This window comes from Nyctibius grandis, chromosome 3, assembly GCF_013368605.1.
Source record: "Nyctibius grandis isolate bNycGra1 chromosome 3, bNycGra1.pri, whole genome shotgun sequence".
Classification (NCBI taxonomy): Eukaryota; Metazoa; Chordata; class Aves; order Nyctibiiformes; family Nyctibiidae; genus Nyctibius; species Nyctibius grandis.
In genome coordinates this window covers 57,569,031-57,591,252 of record NC_090660.1, presented here as the reverse complement: position 1 = coordinate 57,591,252, position 22,222 = coordinate 57,569,031, and the positions used below count along the sequence as shown (strand labels likewise).

The following is a 22,222-nucleotide window of genomic DNA, read 5'->3' as shown; positions in this document are numbered from 1 at the left end:
CCCAAAAAGCGCCCGGCCGGGGCAGGAGGGTGCGTATCCCCTTCTGGTCCTCAGCACGCCCGAACAAAGCGCTCTCCCTTATTGCAAACATAAGGCTGCCGAAGCTAATTAGAGCCAGATTGAGCGCGTTGTTGGTCCGTACAGCCTGTCCGCTGCGCAGAGCTGCAGGGGAGCTGCCCGGCCCGGCGCACCTCCACCGCCGCCCGCCGGGCCTGCCGGGAGGCGGCGGGCACGCAGGCGGCTCTGCCCGGGCGGCGGGAGCGCCGGCAGCGCCAGCACCTGCTGGGAGCGCACCTACGCACCCTGGTCCGGATTTGCCAGGGTACAGCGGCGCTCAGAACCGCTTTTCTGGTTGCTCTTGTGTTGCTGGATCGGTGCGTAACAGCGAGGGAGAGCCAGGAACGTGGGCCAGCACATTTGCAACCTGTGTATCGCTGTGATTTGTCCAGCAAGGAGAGCAGCCGGTGCTGAGATTTTTACAGGGGGTAATACAAAGTTACTTGTTTGATTTTAAGCTTCATACGATTGAGTGTGACAGCATGGTAGTCTGTAGAGTGACCACCTACAGTGCCGTGTGCTGTAGCACGGCAGCGTGAGCCTGCAGGTACAGCAGGAATCGGGGAACAGCTGTATCTCATATATCTTCTGGCTAATCTCAGGCAAATCCCCTTTCCTCAGTTTCCCACTTGAAAAGCAGTAATATTTGCACACTTATATTTGAAAGCTGTAGGTGATAAGCACTGTATGAAATGATTTCACCTCCCGCAGAAGTCAGTGGAAGGACACCCATAGATTTTTGTGAGATTAGGCTCAGCATTGGACTGAGGTGATGGTGAGGATTCTTTTACAATGAAGAATAACTAGTTTTTATTTTGACATGAAACAGGATGACACTGATACTGCTAGGTCCTGACTGCTACTGAAATAGACTGCAGACACCGATGACGCTGCCACCCTTGGGCCTGTGACAATAGGTGTTGGGTGTTTGGCATTCCAATGCACTGTTTTCTGATTGTTTGGGTTGTTATTTTTGTTAAAAAAGATAGCTTTTCTCTATTGGAATATACAAACACTGGAATTAGAGGGAAATAACAAAGGCAGCAAATAGCTGAGTAACACCGTCTTGTGTAATTTCCCTTGTTTCTCTCTGGAGCATCGAACGGGCCATTTTGGATTTCTGACTGAGCTTACGGGCTGTGTAATGGGGTGTGCCCTCTGTCATGCGGAGTCTCGGTAGTGGAGCTACAGAGGAGTGAGGAGGGGTTGAAACTGAGCTTTTCGAACACATAAATCACCAAGCATGAAGATAAGGAAATTCAGAGGCGGTAAATTAGGATTTTCTTGGACTATCTGCTAGTAGATAATGAAGAAAGTGCAAAGGCATTGCTTCTAGCTCAGGAAATTCCTGAACTGAGAACTGTTTCAGCGGGTGAGATCTTTTGCAGGAGTCAGAAGGGGAAGCCCAGATTGAGCAGGGGGTTGGACTGGATGACCTCCAGAAATCCCATCCCTTCCAGATTACTCTGTGGTTCTGTGAAATGGCATTGTCCATCCTTGTGCTTCTCCTAAACATCTGGAGTTGGTTGCTGTTAGAGAGAGAATATGGGGCTAAACAGACATTTGGTCTCGCCTGCTGTGGCCAGTCTCATGGGGATTTTTTGTTCTTTTGAGAATGGAATTAGATACTTATCATAAGCCTTTGTTTCCTCAATTTGACTTTCTTTGGTGAACATAACCCTAATGGCAACTACAAAATAATTCCTTATTCTTAACATAAAATATTTTAAGTACCTATTACAGCACCAGCTGGTTAACATGGAAAGCAGCTGGAATATCAAAATCTTGAAATGTTACTGTGTTCAAAACTCTCTGTAGGCTGTGACTTTTATTTTTCTGTCTGTTGCTGATATACACATTCTTTTAGTGGCAGAGTAATAAAGGAACTAATCCAAAGCATTTGAAATACACTGTTCAAAACCTGCAACCCCCTGCAAACAGGAGTAACTTCATTGCTGTGTATTGTTTAATTCAGTAGGAGTAGTGGTCTGAATAAGAAAATGTGTTTATATATGTTTGTTAGCTAATGTTGACAAAAACAGGACAGGAAACAGTTATAAAAGCAACAAAGAAATTACTGTGAGGGCTTTTCTGAAATTACTCTCTTTTTTCCTTTATACACTTATATAGAGAAGTTAAAAATGAACTAAATAGCAGATATTCATCAGAATAAACTATAGTCCCTGTGTAGTCTCCTTCTTATACCCGTGGTTCATCTAAGAGCTCATTCTGCTGCAGACAGTGGGGACAGTGAGATCCAAATCAAACAAAGAGTTTGTTAACTGTATCATAGATGTATGGCTTTTATTAGTACTTAAGTACTACTATGACTTTTTTTGTCAGTCAGTGGATTTACTGGTGATTTAAATCAGTTTAAGACTAGGTTTAAAGAGCCCTTCTAGTGTTCAGGTACAGTCTAGGTTATGCCTAACAATAACTTAATTGAATCGCTCACTGCATTTTATACGGGGGTGTTTCACTGTCTCAAACATACAGTGTACTCCTGAATTCCACATGTTCTTCTGATACAAGAGAGTGTGTATTGCAGATATGGATTATAGTCAGCACTGATTTTTTTTCGATTTTTTTGTTTTAAGAAATAGCTCTGGTGATTAAGCCTAAAAATCATATGCGTGCATGAACCCTTTTTATCTACTCTTCAGGTCCATTAAAATATCATTTGTCTGGAAAAAAAAAACCACTGTTGGAATGAGTGCACTTGAAGGAGTGTTAACTGTAATTTCAGTTTGGCTACAGGGTTTATTTACTGAAATGTTAAGTTGAAAGGAAATTATTACACTTCATTGTTTAAGTGTTTTATAGGTATTTGGGCTCGATAGTGCATTTCCTCACTGAAAAGTTAGTGAATACTTTGGCTGATTAAGGTGTCAAGGATAAATGTGAGCTGAAGTGTGGCTGCTTAAGAGATAGGAAGAGAGGGAGTAGAAAGAAAAAACAGAAGGGCCCTGTGAAGTGTGTTCCCTTTGAAGTATGGGGGAGCTCCTGATTTATTTTTCTTAGAACTGTGACTAGCAAAGGAGGGAGGAACTTTGTTATTAGTGGGTCACTGGACTGAAAGATACTTACACAAAAATATTAGTGTTTTTACCTACTGAAAAGAACTTGTATGTTTTGAAATTTAATGTTTTTTCATAAGTAACTGACCCCTCCCCACTTCTTTTGTTGTGAATTTCCTTTCCTAGCTTTCTTATGAATCGTTTAGTAACTTAATTAGCATTATTAGCATTGTGTAACTAATAGTGTCTGATTCTAAAAGCAAAATGTATTGCCCTTCTGGCTAGATCCTACACACTCCTTAGGGTTGTGGCTTCTCTTGGACATCCTCTGGGCAATGTAGCTGCTTCAGGGTAGGATGTTGTTACACCAGTTTGTTTTCCCTCTTGTGCTGTAGAGTCTGTTAGCATGTCTGGCTGTACTGTAGATGCTCCAATTTATGGCCCAGTGTTTTTGGGGAAAGCCGCTTTCACTAGTAAGGTTTTAATTTTGAAGTCTGAAGTGAACTGAAGCAGCTGAAGCAGAGGGATGTTTTCTGGCTTTCCATCTTTGCTACAGAACTGGAAAATGGGACTTCCCTGTATGAGGCAGTAAATCAAATAGAAAAAAAAATTAGATTGGGAGGAACCTCTGGAGGTCATGTAATCCCCCTGTAGCCCCCAGCTAACAGCAGAGCTAGCTTCAAAGTTAGATCAGGTTGCTTAGGAATTTGAAGAAAGGATGTTTTAACAGATCCCCTAATTCAAGTAGCTGCCCCCATTAATTCTGCTCGCATGAGTAAAGATATTTATGTGCTGAAGTATAACGAGTCAGGTGGCCTGTCCTTAGCTTGTGGGGATTAGATTTCATGATTTAGTGTGAGCTTCTCCTTTTAACACTAATGATAAACATACAATAAACAAACTCATTATTTCACTAGGTTGCACACACTTAGAAAATGGTCAAGAAAAAGATGTATGAATCAATAGCTAAATTAGCAAGCCTCTCCAAATCTCTCATTGAGCAATATTTTACAACTTCTTGTCATTTAATACTTTCAAATGACCGTAAATAAGCCCGCTGCCAAACTAATCATGGTTTTAATCATTGCCAAGAGGAAGATTGAAGGCAAAAGATTGAAATCACTTTAGAGACTGTTACTGGTAGTTTCCTGCAGTCATAAATATCAGGATAGATGACTATACTTATTAGTAACACACAACTTTTAATAAGCAGCATTCAATGTTTATTAATAAAATAATATTGAGTAAAAGTGGGAATTTTATTACTGAACAACAGTGTATCAGACTTCCAGTTCAAGTTAAATGGCTTCATCGACTTAACATTTTCTGGCAACGCCAGAACAAGCTGGGTGGAGCATGTCAGCCCCAGACTAGGAACATGTGGGAGATCCGTGTGTTTTCACCCTTCAACGGTCCCAATGTAGTTTTCTCTGAGACTGTTCAGTTGCTAGAAATTAAGCGTGCAGACCAATGTCAGAGTGCTCAGCACCAGGCAGGATCAAACCTAAGATATACAAGCCAGCACTGATCAAAGTCTGTGTTTGCCACTGGCTTCTAGCAATGCGTGTCTCATAAGAAAAACTTTCAGGGTGCACAAAAAGTTGAAGGGAAAGTGAGAGCTGTTTAATGTTTCCCTCCAAATATCTAGAAAGGTCTTTAGGATTTTTTTTTCCTACTTAGTGTATTTTGTATGAAGCAGAATTTCTTTGTACAGGCTCCAGCTAGCTGGCTACATAGGGAGGTTAGCCTAAGGGGTTGTGCATTGGAAACACTAAGGAAACTTAAAAAACTTCAGAACATACTGCAGTTTCCTGGAGTGCTTGTTTGAAAATCTTTGAGCACCTGCTGGGTGTGGTAAACTTTCCTGGCTGTCTCCTTGAGCTTGAAATTGTGCATCTCTGCCTCCATGCATTGAAAGCAACAGAGTCTTTCTCTTCTGTGAACTGGACAGGGAATTTTCATTTCATGCATCATTCAAGTTTGTTGCAGTAATTAAAAAAAATCACAAACTGCTCAGTTCACATTATTGTAAATAATTAGAGTTTTTATGCTTTTCTGGTTTGAGAAATGTGTGACCTGGAGGTCTGGGGCCTCTTCTGTTAAGCACCAAACTGTTAGCAAAACAACAAATTGTTAATTTTAGGGAGCTGCTGACCTGTGTAAGGCTTATTTTGTCATAAATCACCCAAATAACCAAGGAACATGCTGCACCATTAGAAAGAGAGCAGTGCCAGTTTTACACATTGGAGGTTATTACTCCCTTCTGACTTCTTTTTTACATTCACATCTCATCTTTTCTCTCCTCTCTGGTTCACTCTTGACCTGGTGTATCAAAAAGTATCATCTCTCAAAACAATGCTGCATTTTATTCTGGAAGTTGGGGTCCCAGCTAATCCCACAGCTTAGCTCTTGCATTTATAAAAGTATTGGTTATCTATTCTATCTGTGTATGTTTTCAAATATTCTGTCAGCAGTAGCTCGCTCTTGGAATGATCCTAGAAATAAGCTTATTTTGTGGGCAGAGAAGCAGAAAAGAGACTACTGGAGCACAGTTTCTCAGGCAGCTTTGTCAGGAGCAGTGCTCTGCATCCTCACTCAACCTTTCCATTGGTGTAAGGTGAGAAACTTGGTCCCTGCTGCTGGAAGAGGCAGGTGAGGATGTTGTTAGCACATTACCTGTTGCGAAGTCACTTCCTGTTCCATCACTTTTCAACTACATCACAGTGCTGCTCTGCAAAATTTTTCTGAAATCCTTTTGAAAGCACTGTGTTTTCAGGCTTCTCCTATCCCATTTTATTTAGTGGGTTTTTAGTAGCTTACTGTTGGTCTGTTGTGTGGTTGACTGGCATAGGTTTATCTTGCGACAGAATGGAGGGAAGCAACCTTGTAAGATAGCTCAAGTTTGTAAATGCCAAGAACAAAGCTCTGCTTTGAGCCTTGCCACAGACTGTCTGTGGCTGTAAGTTATGTAAATACATCCTGTGTCTTGGTTTCTCTGCTGATTAGAAGGGAATGCCTACTTAGCTTTCAGGAGTAGTATTTAATGAACATTAAGAGTATTAAAATTTCAAATCTGAAACTTATTTTTTGGGCATTCCCTACTGGACTTCAGTGGTCAGCTTTTTAAGAATAAAATCCTTGGTGCCTGAGAGAGGGGAGGGGGTGGTGGAACACAAACACACACGTATCGCTAGAAAAATGAAGCACTGGTATGAGACATGGGGGCATGTCTCAGAGTGTACAGTCCCTTGGTTGTTTCTTCCCAAGAAGAAACATTTCTCTTCCAAGAGAGAAAATTGTGTTTTGAAGCTCATTTTTTTGGATAGAAGAATTCTAACTGAGATGAGTGACATAAAAATTCACTGTATAAGTAGTGAACAATGGCACTTCTGGAGATTTTGAATGGAACTACAAATGAAACCCTGCAGTGTTGTCTGAGAAGAGTTGAGCATTTTTGTCTTCTACCAGTTCCTGTAATCTTCTGCCCCTCTTACTGAAAAAAAAACCCCACACTCTGCAATAAAATTCAGCCACATTCTCTGAGATGTATTGAGCTAATGTTCAGCATTGAAGAGAACCATGTGAGAGAGACCAGGCTGTAGTGAGCTGATTTGGGCCCCATGATTCTTTGCTCCTTCCCTGGCACCAATAGATGAGGGGACAGTGTTATGTAGGGGTAGAGGAAAGCAACTTTTCTCCATCCTGAGAGCTGATACACTGGTGATGGAGTAGGAGGGAGGAATACAAGTCACCTGTGCCAGATGTCTGCCCCCCAGCAATTTCTTCCAGACGGAGGGCAATCTCTGCTCTCATCGTGCTTCGCAGGTGGTGTGAAGGGACAGAGCCAACAATAAACACTGGAAAAAGTACTTATTCTCTAATGCTCATTCCTATTTTGTGACACATATAGTAAAATTACAATGCTTTCCTAGTCTGATATTAAAGCACTCTTCACAGGGATGGGTGGTTTCTTGGTCGTGTATACAACGGGCAGTTGTGTTCTTGCAGATGTGTCGTGCTTTGACTTGTTCTCTTGCTTTCCTCCAGTTTCAGTCCCTGTTAATGCTCTCAGCCAGTAGCAGTTTTTTATTCAGGATTTAGCTCAGAATTGGTCTGGTGCGAATGTTGGCCATGCTATACGTTAGTGCAAACCTTATTAAAAGCACCCTTACGTGCCTATGCGTACCCAGAGAAGCTGAGCCTCCTTGGTAATATGTGCAAGTGGAGGTCATCAAAACTCTATGCATTCCACAGGGGTGCCTCAAAATTGTGTTTTTCCTAGAGCAAACAATTTTGAAACACTCTCTGCTTGCTTTTCATAATGTATATTAGGGCCTGATTATTATGTTATGTAAAGTCCTGACCATGGTCTTTTGGGAACTTTAATTGAGATGGCTGTGACTGGGCCAGGCATTCGGCTAGTGGGTAAAGTCAGTGGCAGGTTTTTGAAGGAAAAGTAATTCCCCACACCTCAGCTCCTGCGAACACGTGTGCTAACCTTCTTTATATAAATTTTGGAAAGCAAAAATGCCAGCTAAAGGAAGAGTAGCAGTGGAAAGATGAGACTTTCTTAAGTCCATCTGTAAGAAGCAGCTTAGTGTCTCTAATGCCAGATCAAAATCAAAAACTATTTTGGGGCTCACTAGGATTCTTCTAAAATACATTTTTCTGCATTGGATTTCTTACTGACTCCGTGGCTTTCTTTCACTGAAAACCTAGACTTTTGTTAGGCTAATCTATTCCTGTCAAAACATCTTGCCACTGCTTGCTGTAAATGCCTTAGGAGTTTCTTAGTAGAGACACGTTTTTCTCAAATTAAGCTCATCTGTGGGCTGAAACACAAGCTACCTGCCAATGCTGCTGTGTAGTAGCAAGGTTATAAAAGAAAAAAATCCAGAGGTGGGATTCAGCTCACCCTAACTTGAGTTGTCTGCCATACAGGGGGATGAACGTGAGCATGGGAGCTTAGATAGGTGCAGGAGTGGTGACTCAGGTGCAGGTCAGTGGTGTCCAGCATGCTTTTTAGGTAATGGGGTGTAAATAATGACTTTAGGACGAGATGCAGCCCTGTTTCAACTCTACTGGCTGTATCGGCTATATTTCTGTCGGCCATAACAGAAATACAGACATCTAGCGCCTGTTCATACCTACACAGTAGGCACCTGAAATTCAGGTGTACCGAAACTCACAGACAATTGCTAGAAGTCTCCATGATTTCGGTGAAACTAGGATTTCTACCGCCATTTGTAGGGGCTGTAATTAGGCCTGCACTCTTGGGAAAGAGAAAACTTGGGATCAACTGGTTCTGGTTTAGTAACTGTGTAGTAGAAATGGCCAACTTCGGTATATTTTCAGCGGAAGCCTTTGCAGCCTACAAAATAAAAAATGCTTGGTCAAAATCTGATTGCATTTAATTATATCTTCTAGGTACTGTTTTTGAGGGGTGTGTACTTCAGCACTCCCATTGCGATATATTGGAGATTTGCATGACTGAGACTTGCAAGAGCAGACTATATAATTTACAAAGAATGAATCTACATTCAATAAAAGCATTAAATAGTGAAGATTCATTATCTTCTATTCAATAAGACCTTGATTTGCAGGCTGCTGAAGTTATGGGACCTGTTCCAGTGACTACAGAATTTTGGACCAACCTTGAAGATTTCTGCTCAGAATAAACATTTTATATGCTGCTTATGTAAAAACATACAGTGATTCTGCAGTTCCTTCCTCACAGTGAGGATGTGGTGGCACTTATCTCCGTGCATTTCCCTAAAGGTTGAATGTTAATATCTAGTTACAGAACTGAGCCATATGTTTTCCCACCAGTTTCGTCCAAATGTTTCTGATTTGTTTTATCGCTGTTAGGTGACATTCCAAATATCAGTGCTAACTGCTTCCTTCTGTGGTTTAAGCACCATGAGAAAATTATAGCTCATTCCCTAGTCAAAATGTCCAGCATTTGCAGCAAACGTGTATTTTTAATTAAGCATTTTCCTAAGAAAATACTTTTTTCTCAAAGAGGAAGAATATTTGAATGCTATTGCCACACTGTGTGACTTTATTTCAGCTGTGAACTACTTAGATATTAAAAGTGAAGATCTGCATTAGCATTCTGAATGTGTTTTCTCATTTGATCAGCGTGTTGAATTCATGGTGAAGGTAGTAGGCGTTGGTGGTTAAAAGCCTGTTGTGGAAAGACTCCTAAAAGCCAGCTGTTCTTATTTTGTCTGTTGTGAGGAAAGATTAGAGATTGTTGAAATCACCCTTTACTCATGCTTTCTAAAATAATTATTTCATTTGTAGCATTTAGCTCAATTCACTAAAAGGATATGACAGTCATCTTGGACTGGAAGTCTGCAAGAGGATGGGATGACTAGGCACAATAAATGCTGGTGTATTGTATGTAACTTTTAACCACATAAGAATCTTTTTTTTAAATATCTTTGAGACACTTGTAAAAATAATTGTGTTTATTAACACTTACTTGAATAGCAGAAATCCAGGTCCAGTGGAGGAAGAGTTAATGTTTTATTATTTTTTTAAATTACATTTCAGCCTATACAGGCATTAAAGTGGAGCCTCAATTTTTTAAGAAACTTACGAAACTTTTGTGAACCCTTTTGACCAAATTGCCTCACTAGGTAACTGCATAAAGATTCACACCTACAAGATAAAAGATGTGAAACTCAAGCATGTTATGTTCTAACCATGTAACTCTACCCAGCTGCATAGTGAAGCAACTTTTCATCTCTTCTGCTACACTAAGTGGTTTTTTTATGTTTGTGTTTGTATGTTCTATGTTTGCTGTGACTATGAGTGAGCAATTGGATTCAGAATACTGCAAATGTAAATAAACACGTCTGATTTGTGTATTCTAGTAGCTCCCAGTCCAATGTCATTAAAATATGTAGAATCACAAATTATTCTCAGGATGCAGTCCCTAACAGAAAGTTACGTTTAGTTTTGTTTTGTTAGAACTGTAACCACGAATATAATTGTGTTCAGTGCTGTTAGTCTGTTACATCCTGGCAAAATCCTGGCAGTCTCCAGCTCCTTCACTGAAATCCACTGAGCAAGCAAAGTTCTGGCTTTAAAAAACCTGTTGTGTGACTGAAAATCGTCCTTGGGCTGGATGCGTGTTGGTGACAGTCATTTATCAGTGCATCTGGACGGTGCTGGCAGAATGACACTATTCCTTGCATGGACAACTTCCACAACTGTGTATGAAGTGTTATCATCAGTAGAGAAGCTGTAGCAATGAAGCTGTGATTTTAAAGAAACTTTTATGTCACTGGATTCAAATTAGAAAAGTGTTAGGGTAAGTTCCTGTTTCCCAGCCTTACGTGACTAGCCTTGCTGAAGTAAGTGGGACTGGCTGTGTGATTCATTCATCTGGACTGGCAGCAATAGTTCTTGCTAAGTAAATCCCAGTTTAATTTCTGAGCCATCCATGAGTATAGCTGTCTTGTTACCATTGTTCAAGGTGTAAAATACGAAAGCTGTTCTACATCCAGATTTTGAAACATTTTGAATCTAGCTTATTTTTGCTCTAGGAGGACTGTGGTTTAGGATTCAGGTTAGTCTGTATTTGATGTACCAGAGCTGAAATCAAAACAGATCCAATTCAGGTATTTGCTTGAGTTCTCAGACTTGCAAGAATTTGTAAGGAATAGACTGCTCTGACACTTCAAAAGTTGTAAATACACAGTGTTTATGTTTTATAGTTTAGAATGAGAGGATTCTTCTGCATTTCAAATATTTTTTCCATTAAATAATATTAAAACATTTTATGCTTATTAAGATCATGAAACTATGAAATAAAAAAGAACAGGAATGTTGAACTTGCTTATTTTTTATTTTTCAGGTGGAGTATGTGTCATAATTTGCCCATATGAAAAATACTAAGCTTGGTTTCATTTAATTTGTTTATATTCTTCTTTTGTATTTGGTGTCTTGTGATTTATTTTTGTCTGAACGTTGAAGTCATCTGAAGGTGTCTACCTTGATGAACATGACTACAGAGAAAGTATGCAAAGAGAAACTTGTCAGAACTATGATAGGAGTGCCAGAAACAGTACAAGGAAAATCATCGTTCTGGAATTTGAGCAAAGAAGTGCAGAATTTGCGTAAAAGTTGTTCTTATCCTTTTATAAACTTTGTTTCAGCTGTATTCTTAAAACTTTGTTATGAAAAAATAGAGAACTGTATCTTAATGGTGTTTGAAGGTAGTAAAAATACTGCAATTTTCAGGAAGGAGTTTGGCTCTGAAAGCGTAGAGAAGAACACACACAAAGTTTGGAGCAGTTAAGTGTTCTATGGAAATCAGAGAAAAGTATGTACAACCATTTCCGGCATGTGAAAATTGATCTGGAAGTTCAAAGTTTGCATTTCAATAATGTGGTGGTTGTGAGAGAGGTTGTAATGACTCTCAAACCACTTCAAAACACTGAAGTATCTAGCTAATCCTGTCGCTCCTCTGACTCGAGCAGCTATTTGGAAGGAAAGGAATCACACCCAAATTACCTATATGAGATGTGGTTTAATACTTTAGATAAGGGAGAAGGATGTTGTCTTTCCCAATGGTGCCTTTTTAAAGCGCTTGACTTTGGGGGTGTCTGCGCTTTACATTTGTAAACAGAATTCAACAGATGTTTCAGTGAAAATTGTAAAAGAAATTATGGGCTGGAGTGCAGTTTACAGCTGTTTCATATATGCTGTTGCGAAGGTAAAAAAGGATTGGAAACTTTGAAAGTTGAACTGTTACTCTTCAAAGCTTCTCTTGCCATGCGTGCAAATAATTGCTGAAATAATTCTGTATTTTTTTATTCAGCGTCTTTCACCTTCAAAGACATAATTTTAATGCAGTGTCCCACATCTGATAGCCATTTGCTACCTCTTTTGGTAAGCAGCTTGGCAAACTTGGGGTGGAGGGGTTAAGATGTTAACTACTAATTATGATTTTGTTTCTTTTCCAACCATATCTTCCCCAATTCTGCCACAATATATTCTAATTTTTGCACTTGGGAAATACTCAGTGTTCTTTTGCATTATTACTTTATCTACGACTTCTCATTTAAGAGGAAAAAGTTACTTTGACTAGAGACAATGTCATACTTTTTCCAACTATTTTGGGGCCAAAGAGTGGTTTATTCTAGTAAGACTCTCTGGCTTCCCTTCTCCTGTGAATCTTCACAGGAAGGCAGGGGTGGACTAGGCTATAAATCTGTCTATTAGCTGCTGATATCTGAAGTGGTTTGCTGTGGTTGCCAGCTTTTTGGGTTCTGTGTTGCAGCATGTAAACTCAGAGTAACAGTTCAACTCTTACTTTGTGACTTTCAATAGAAACTGTTTCACAGTCAGTGTAAGATCTAACTCTTTCCATTTGGTAGCTGATTACTGATTATTTTTAAACAAAAATGATTTTTTTTTATTAATACAAGAAAATGTTTACTTTAATGAAAAGTAGTTGATTTTTTTTTTCTGTGATAGCATGGCTGCTACCAGTGCCCATTCTGTATCCTCTCTCTGACAATATACATTCCCTGTCAGCCCAGCCATGCTATGAATGAAATCTGTTGCAGAGCTCCTGTTGAGTCCTCCATTGCAGTCTTGTATTTCTTCTGCCTGTATTACTATTTTAGGGACATCTCAACTATGAAGTGAGTCTGTCATTCATTAACAGATGCAAACTGTTGTTCTAATCAGAAATAATCTTAAGAAAAAAAGATCTGAAAATGCGATAGGGAGGTTAGTAGTATGACACTGATTTTATTCAGCGAGAGGAATTCACGTGAGAAATAGGGGTAACTTTTTTGTTTCTGTTGCAATACGTGTTCCAAGTGTAGCAATTTACAGAGCTCAGGTGATGAATCCCTGTTCTATTTATTTTCATCATCTCTCAACCCAAAATGAACGGTACCTTAAATTGATTTAGTTTTTATAAAATAGCACAGCCTTTGCGTATGGTCTGGTGGGATACCGTAGTGTCTGACTGCATCTGAACGTGGTATGCGTACTGAAGGAAAGTTACAGAAGGAGTCTATGGCTAAAGTTGCACAATCGGAATCAGTTTGCTATTTATTAACTTTTAAGTGATTAATCATGGAGACTTAGGGTTGTATGTACATAACGTATGCATAGGTTTGTCTGCAAGACCCTTTTCAACTTAACTGGGGCAGTGAAGTAGGAAAGAGTTGATTCCTTCGTTGGTCATAGCCTTTCATCTGACTCCTCCTTTCATGTCCTTATCTGACTCATGCTTTCAGCATCTTGTCCTTCCCTGGAATATCCCTCCTAGCTTTGACTGCTCTGTGCATACAGGTTCCAAGGAATGGTTTAAGTGGAGACTGTGGGAAGACGAGTAGGACAAAGCAGACAGGAACATTTTTTGATGTCAAGAAGAACTACGGCCAGCGCAGCCCTGTGGGTGGGTTTGTAAGGAAAAGCAGTTAGAATTTATACAGTAATACACTGGCAGTCACCGTTACACTCAGCAGTGTCTGATGAGATGAACCTTCACTTCCCACAACATATTATCCCTCTGCTCATCCAGGAAAGCCCCTGTTCTGTGGACATATTTGCTGTCCCTGGCATGACTGCGTTGAGTGCAGGTAACTTTAAAACCTAGACAGAAACATTTGTTCATATGATGTCTGAAGGAGAAAATGAAGCATATATGAAATGAATTGCTTTTAATTTAAAAAAAAAGTTTAAAATTTAGGTTTAATCTAAATAGCAGATTAGGTTACAGATCCTTTAAATGCTTTTTCTGTTTTGGCAGATACCGAACAAGTTTCAGACCTCGGTACACAATTGCATATAAGACAGTAACAGAGCTGGAATGGAGATGTTGTCCCGGGTACAAAGGGGAAGACTGCAGAGAAGGCCCAGCAGAAAAGCCAAACACTGCTCATTATCCCACAACACCAGCGAAAGCTGTTGTAAAGAAAGGCTTGGGTAACTTTTTGTTTGAATTTTGGTATGCATGATCACGTCTGGTTTCTTGTTTTGTCTTTTAAGTATAAGAACCATTATGGTTTCTATTAAACTCAACTACTGGCAGGTACAAAATCCATATGGAAGACAATGTGTGGTGGGAAAATAATAGCCAGGCAATAACAGTCTTGATACAGAGAATTTCCTGAAGAATAACAAAGGGGTGGGTGTAGAATACTGGCCATAAATGCCAGCTGGCTGCTCATGGTTCAGGAAAATTTTTGCATTAAGTTTGGGTTTTTTGTAAGAATTTACAGGTTTTTTTGTGATTTCTTCAATGTCGAGCAAAAAAAAAAAAATTTATTTTAGGGGAACTATTATTAAAACAAAAAAGAACAGGTACTAATTTTAATGATATATAATGCTCCCTAGCAGCTTCACAGTGTTCTGTTTTTTCAAGGGCTTGTGCAGATTTTACAGATTGATGGTAGATTACCTGCCTTAATACTAAGGGCTAAGGGAACGGTAAGCTTCAGTTGCTGAAAAAATACCTTAAAGAATGAATGATGTTTGTATAAGATAGTGTCTTCTGAAAGGGTAAGAGGAGTGCTGTTACTGCGGTATTATGCCTTTTCTGCATTAACAAAAAATGATAAACAGATGTTTCCTTCTGAAGGACTTTTTTCCAACATCATCAGAGTGTCACCTATAGCGCTTAGTCAGATTTCCACTTGTGTTTTTTGTGTAGTGGAATGGATTGGGACTGACTACATGGTTTCAAAGCAGTCCCATAGATTATATACCTGCTTTAAAAATAAGTCTTTAAAATATTTTGTTAACCCCCCTAAAATATTATTTCCCAAAGATGATAATAAAACGGTGATATCTTTAAGTAACTTGCACACTGCTTATGTCTAGAGATTTTCTTTCTGCTGTGACTGTAAAAGAACTGTAATTCAATGCAAAAATAGACCAGTGTGTATGTAATACCTACACTCTGTGTGTGCATACCTTTTTATTATTAAAAGAATCAGCCACCCTGCCAGTCTTGAAGAGTACATGTGTGACTTCCTACCGCCTTTGTAATGTCTTTAAGCTGAAATCCAGTTTAAAACTAAGAAAAATTTCAACTGCATGTCCTTCAGACCCTGTCTCAGTGTTGCTCTCCACTGTGTATCTAGCATGCACAGCTTGGAACCAGTGCTAATACTCCTTTGTCTGAAGATTTAACTATTAACACCACTCCAGCATGATGTAGTCACAATTTGACAGGGAACTTTTCTTATCCTTAGTTGTTAACTTGTCATCTGAAAGAGTTATTCTAATGCTAACAACTTGTGTGTCTATAAAGAAGTATATTTTCTTCTTTGCTTCTGCTTCTTAACTTCATTGTTGTGGGGTGTTTTTTTTAACGTCTGTAATAGTATGCCTTAACTGTGCAAAGGTCTTTGGATTATGAATTGCATAAAAGATATCATCCAAAATCACAATTAGGAATATACGTGATGTATTTGTAGAGTTTACTCCGCTGTGCATAATGGCAAAGATATATGGAAGTATGCAAATAAATATGGTCATGTGGATCTACACATTAAAGTGGTATTAAATGTTTGCTAAACTAAAACCAATTGGTGGTCTAGCTGCAGGTTTGATTAATATTAGATGATTATTTGGGATCACACTCAGTATCTTGACTTCCTAGTGCCTTGTTGCTGAGAATCCCAGAAAACAGGACTAGACGGGTCTTAAGGGGTCTATTTATCCCTGATGTCCCCGCTCACTGCAGAGGGCTTGGACTAGATGACCTTTAAAGGTCCCTTCCAACCCAAACTATTCTATGATTCTTTCCATCTCTTAAGGCAGGATCAGCTATGTCTGTCCAGCCTCCAGTGGTAGAAATTCTGCTGCTCATGTGGACAATGTCTTCTGGCATTTCACTTTCTATACAGCTATCAGGCCTCACCTTCACTTGCTCCAGTTGAAGCCCATTCTTCTTGTTCTGTCCCATCAGTAGCAGATAGGGAAAACAGTTTATTCCCTACCAGTTTGCAGATACCTTTCAGATTATCACTCCTCATTCTCCTCTAGCCTAAATAACAAATTACTCTTGACTTTTCCTGCAGTTTATACTTTCTTGACCTCTGATAATGTTTCTCTCTCTCTTCTGGATTTTCTACAATTGTTACGTGTTTTGCTTGAAACTGAACATCCAGAATTGTATGTGGCTTTGCAGATGAGGTGCTGCCAATGACAGATGGTTTGAAAGGATGGTTTCAGGTTCATTAATTGATTTGGGCTAGGTAAAAAGTAGATTGCAGCTAGAAGTCTACTTTTACTTTTTTTTCATTCAATGACAATAGTGCTGGTGTTACTTAAACTATTTCGGATATGTAAAGCTTATGCTTTTATACACTTTTCTAATGCTTACTTAAACGTGTGTCAGATAATTAGGTATTTTTGAAGCAAGTGTGATAACTGCAGTATCTTGCAGAACCCCATCCAGTATATGCATTTGGACCCCAGTCCAGCAAAATACTGGAGCACAAACCCACTTTAGGCACATAAATTATTGCCACTGAAGTTTTCAATGGGAATTCAGGACCAGTACCTCCCAAGTTATTGTTATAGGAGATGCAGTCACTCTAAGGTGATTGTGTTGTGATGGGTATGGATCTATAATGGTCTGTTATATATGCTATAGCTTAGATTCTTTGCTGAGCAGGAAGGAGGGTTCTGCTTGCTAATTTGTTTATTTATTGCCATTGTATCTTGGCTGGAATTGGTCAATGTGTGAAAACTTTTAGTTTGGAGTGTTTTGATAATGTTTTAATTATAAACTACTGAAAAGAGAATAGAAAAGGGAGCAAGCATTATGCAATTTAAATCATTATTTGGCTTTAAAGAAAAGTGAAATTAGCCTTAGCTGATTAAGACACATACCACGGGGAATATTTACATCCAGTCTTTGTCTGCTATTTCCATGAAACAGATGCGGAACCAACAGAAATGCCAGAACCTCCAACATATGAGAAGAAACTGCAGTTTATTGAGGATGAATTGTTTAGACTTACACGATCAGTGCTTGAACTTCAGTCCTCCGTGGCAGGTGTGAATGAAAACCTAAAGTTGACTGTCCAAGAAGATGCTAGTAAGGTGTTGGTCACTTGGCTGAACAACCTTTATGACCGCCCAGAGCCTGACAGAGCGGTTGGTGGTGAAACAGATGCTATTCATCTGCCTGGACTCCTCAGCAATAAAGATCAAAAAGACCCTTTTATTGATTTTGAAATGGAAGATATAAAGTCTGAGCTAGCTGAGGTCAAAGAAGCCTTGAAGATGAGGAATGACAAGCTGGAGGAACTGAATGGAAAAGTAAAAGGCTATGAAGGACAATTAAAACAACTGCAGGAGGCAGCACGAGGGCCTACAATAACAATGCCCAGTGACAATATATATCAGGAGTATATAGATTCAAAATTTGAGTCCCTCAGACAGGAAATAATGGAAGGATTTGAAAAGAAAATGGCAGATCTGAAGAACTCCTGTGAATACAAACTACGGGATATCCAGCAGCAGTGTGATGACAATGAAAATAACTGTTTAGGAATAATTGATGTTATAAGTGTAAAAGAGAATGATTTGAGGAAAGAAATAAATACTCTCCGAACTCAGATTCCATCAAACAAGTCTAGTTGTTGTAAGGAGGGTGGTAGAAATGACTTGGACCAACAGATAAAAGATTTAGATAAGAAGATTGACAGAGTTGTGGAAGCACACAGGATCTTGAATGTCAGAATAGACAATGAAATCAGTCGATTGTCAACTCCAGATCTAGAAGACATGTTTGGTGAGAGGTTGGAGGAGCTGGATGCAAGGATGAATGTTACGGAACGAAATGCTGAAGAACATTGCTTTTATGTTGAGGAAACTCTCCGCGGTGCTGTAGCTGCTGAGGTAGATGAATTGAGAGACTTGTTTGACCAAAAACTACGGGCATTGGAAGATAGGCTAGGTGGCACTATTTTAGAGATCGCTAATACCACAGACCCGGATGGAATGTTTATTAATCCTGGTCCCATCTTGCCCAGTGATGCAGGATTTGCAAATGAGCAATTTACAGCAGAGATTAATTTCCTGAGGAACAAATTACTGTCGCTTGAACACCTCTGTGGGCAGAAATGTCAGTCTGCACCACAGGGTACGGGGGACTTTCAGAAGGAGCTAGAAAATTGTAACAACAAATACAATCACTTGCTTTTGAAAACAGAGAACAACTCTGTCCTCCTGCAGTCTCTGAATAGCTCTCTTAACGAGAAACTCAACTTAATTAAGGGTAACCAACGTGACATTCAGAAAATGCAGAGAGATGTACGTGTATTCCGGTATAGTCTAAATGTCATGGATAAAGATATGAAGAATCTTCAAGACGGCTTGAGTAGCTGCAAGGAGCAGCTTCTGGGTGTCAATTCTACCTGTAGAAAAACACAAAGAGGTGTCTTCCGAAAAATTGATCAAATGCAGAGGACATTTGCAAATCAAACTGCTCATCCCAGTGATAATTGTTGTGGTGAAGTGAAAGAGAGATTAGAACAATTGAATGACCATATCCTGAATGATCTTAGCAAGTGCAAAGAAAAGACCCAAGGTATCCAGGAGGGTGTTTCAGATGTTGAGAGCAGGGTCTCACGTGTTGAAAAAGTTTGCAGCAAGCTGGACTCTGTCTCGGGTAGCTTGCAGACAATAAAAGAAGGTCTGAATAAGCACGTGAGCAACTTATGGAACTGCATCCGTGAAATGAATGGAACTATAGCATCGCATTCCACTGGCATTTCTGGCCTCAAAAACTCTGTCCAACAGTTCTATAGTCAGGTCTCCAAAATCACCACAGACATTGCAGGCGTGCTGAAGTCTCAGTCTGACACAAGTAAGGCTTTTTTTTCTTTTTTAAATGCTTTTTGTGTTTGTTTTTCAGCTGGCTTTCTTTTCTGAATCATTTATAAAGGAACTAAACAAGGGAGGAAAAATTTATGTTACACAATTTCTACTTTGTTATTACAGTGACTCCTAATTTTGGCTCTTTGCTCTAGAACGCCATAGAGGACTTTGAGTGCTTTTAAAAGTATTCTCACAAAAAAAAAAAAAGTAGTCTTATATGCTTTCATGTTTACTATGACCCAGAATAGAAACAGTGGGAAAACTAATATTTTTGGATAGTGAGTTTAAAGTGAATTTTAAGTAATTATTATCAGTGCGCATTATTCACGTTCATTTGATTTGATTTCTTTTTTGTTTTGTTTTATTTTGTTGTGTGAGATTATTCTTGATTCCTTGGGGGAAATTGAAAAGTAAATGCGGAAAAACGAAGTCAAAGGAATTCATATGTATGATAAGAAAGATTCCCTGTAAGGTTTGTTCTTAGCAGGAGTTAAGTTGTAATTCAGCACCAACTCTTTGATTTAGGACTTTCGCAAACAAGCTCTGGCATATCTTGGTGTGGCAATACAAGACTTCTGCTTCATAGCTCTGCCAGAAGTTTGTATTCCCACAACATAGTTGGCAAGTTGGCAATAAGTGCACACCCCAGCTGGCAGTGTTTTCATACCTCAGCCGCTTCTGTTAGTAGTCAGCATGTTTGCTCAAATCTAGCTCCACAGGTGGCTTCAAGTTTGCATTAGAGTGGCTGAGAAGTAGAGGCACATTCCCTTTGGCACAAAAGGCTATGAAATGGTGAACTCTACACGTTGGTGAACCTTGCGACGATGGCTTAGAGAGCTTGCCAAATGCTACTCAGTTCCTTCTGCAGTTCTTACCCCAAATTTCAGCAACGTGTTGTTTTTCTGAGAGAGTCAAAGTTTACAGAAGGAGGCTGAGTTCCTGTTTCTGTTAGCATGATGCAAAAACATAGGCATTGGAGACTGTTTCGAATTGTGCTCTTCAGTTGGTTGATGCTTCTGGCTTTAATTCTGTGCACTTGTGAGATAAATAAGAGGACGATTTCTATGACTGGCCTTAAATCAGAAGAAGAGGTGCTGAGGGAAGAGCCTGCAGGCTGTGGCAGCTGATGGTGGTTGGGGGAGAGAAGACATGGGACCATGAGTGCTCTTCCTTGAATGGACAAGTTGTGCATCATGAAAGGTCTGAAAGTAATTTCTGCAGGGAAGAATATCCTTTTCACTCCGAGGCAGAGACTTGAAAGGGTGTGATAGATGCGTTTGTTCTGAGTGTTTAATTGTTGAAAACCAAATGTATTGCAGTACTTGACACAATAATCCTCTTGAGATGAGAAGCTCTTGTGTGAAATTAAAAAAAAAAACACGTTTCTCTTCCTTTAAAGGAAGAAGTGAAGAGGAATGCAGGGGGTCTGTAATTCTCAGATATTTCTTTTGGTGAAATCTTGACTTAAATTCAACAGTTAGGACCTTCACCCCTAGATCTTGCAAAAGCAGACCCAGTCCCCATTAAAATGCAGTATGATGTATCTGTGTAATCCTGTTTCTCATCCATCTCACTCGAAATGAATTTGCACTGGGGACCAACACTGGAGAAAGGTCCAAGACACACAGAGTAATCTTTCTTCCGCTATTTAAAGCAGGTGTTTGAGCGGCCTCATGGGTTGTATTTATCAGCCCCTATTACAATGTTGTAAAGCATTAAAAAGCCTCAGCACGCCTGGGTTTCCATAGCATAATGCTGTTTCAGGGCAGAGCTCTCCATCCACCATTAGGTGTTAAACCCTGGGGAAGGACAGTGCTGCTGGCGCCGGGGTGCAGGCACTCTGAGCATCCCTCGCTACTACGGGGTGCCTCTGGCCTCTGAAGGATCCGTGAAGCACACACTGCAATCCCCAAATGTTTCCAATTACAACAACGCTGTCTGGCACAGCAGTCTGAGTGAATTTTGATGGCTGGAGCTGCAGAAAGATTTTGGCAAAAGAGCCTTTTTTGGAAGTAGTTTGGGAACCCCGTTACGTGAATTAGGTACGGCTTTAACTGTTTTTATGTCCGTGATCTTCTTGCATCATCTCTGATACCGACACCATTTGCAAAGAAGACTTTCAGTCCTGGCCGTAGATCAGTGTTGAATTTCTTGTGCACTATTTGCCAGCGTATCGTAGCATTCAGCTGATGTCATCTGACTTCAGAAGGGCCGAAACAGAAACAAGTTGTTACTAATAACAGTTGTTGAGGGCAGTAAGGCAAGGATACATAGCAAGAAATACAATATAAAATCTTCTCAAGCAGTGTAAGCCTTGTGCGCTGTAAACATGAGCAAAGTCAGATGACCCTGATCTTAGGAATACGGCTGTGTTTTCTTCTGAATTTTTTATTAGGGGGTTTGAAGTGCCTCAGTCCAAACTAACAAGCCAGGTTAGTGAATGACTGTATGTCAGATACGGACCCAGAGGCCAGACCTGTATTTTGTTTGTTACAGTTTCTGGTGAAGGTAGCACCGTGTCCTGCTGTTTGCCATACAGGCCGTGGCAAGGGCAGGTGGTGATCTGCTCTAAGCTCATATGGGACCATGCACGATATGCTTGCCAAGGTAATGTAATCCAGCAGCTCTTTGTCCACCTTACATGGTGAGTGCCCCTGGGTCCACGTCTCGTAGGGTAATTTGATGTTCTCATTGCGCTCTGTGCATCTCTGAGGGTAGGTTTCCTCTCAAATGGCACAAAACTGAAAGCAATGTTAAAGTTAGCGGTCTCTTTTAACTTACTGCCCATTCATATAGATTCATGAAATTTTCCAGGAGTCAGAAGTGTGGTCTTGCAGCCAGATACTGCGCTGGGAGTGCAGTTTGCTTTGGTTACGGTTATTTGACCTGAACTGCAATTCCTTTGGTAATTGTCTCTGCAGCAGGGTTTCGAAAGCAACAGCTTAATGTTGTCTCCTGAAGTTACAGTCTAAGAAACCAAATGTATGCTCTATGTTACAGGATCAATAAAGGGCAACATAAAATCTTAGTGTTGTAGCACAAATAAGAGGGAGTCATATAGTCAATTCCTCTAGGCTCCCTATGAGCTTGTGCAAAATGGTACTTTGTAACTTAATTGTCAAATCCCTTTGGTATCTATATAAGAAAATTCAAGCTAGGTCTTTTTGGCTTCTTGTGAGTGCAGTCACAGATTCCTCTACTTCCTAGTTTATTTTACACACTTTGTTTCTCTGTGTTTTGGGGCCTGAGGAGAGCATGGTTGGGGCAGAAGGATA

At 39.9% G+C, this 22,222-nt stretch overlaps 1 protein-coding gene across 2 annotated transcripts in view; it reads left to right on the top strand.

Annotated features, from left to right (window-relative positions):
- The window catches only part of EMILIN2 (elastin microfibril interfacer 2), a 39,475-nt gene that overhangs the window by 601 nt on the left and 16,652 nt on the right, over positions 1-22,222 (top strand). For both annotated transcript variants that reach the window (XM_068396936.1, XM_068396935.1), the window contains exons 3-4: positions 13,858-14,033; positions 17,002-18,936. In XM_068396936.1, the coding sequence (XP_068253037.1) occupies positions 13,858-14,033; positions 17,002-18,936 (2,111 nt within the window). The remainder of the gene's footprint in view (positions 1-13,857; positions 14,034-17,001; positions 18,937-22,222) is intronic.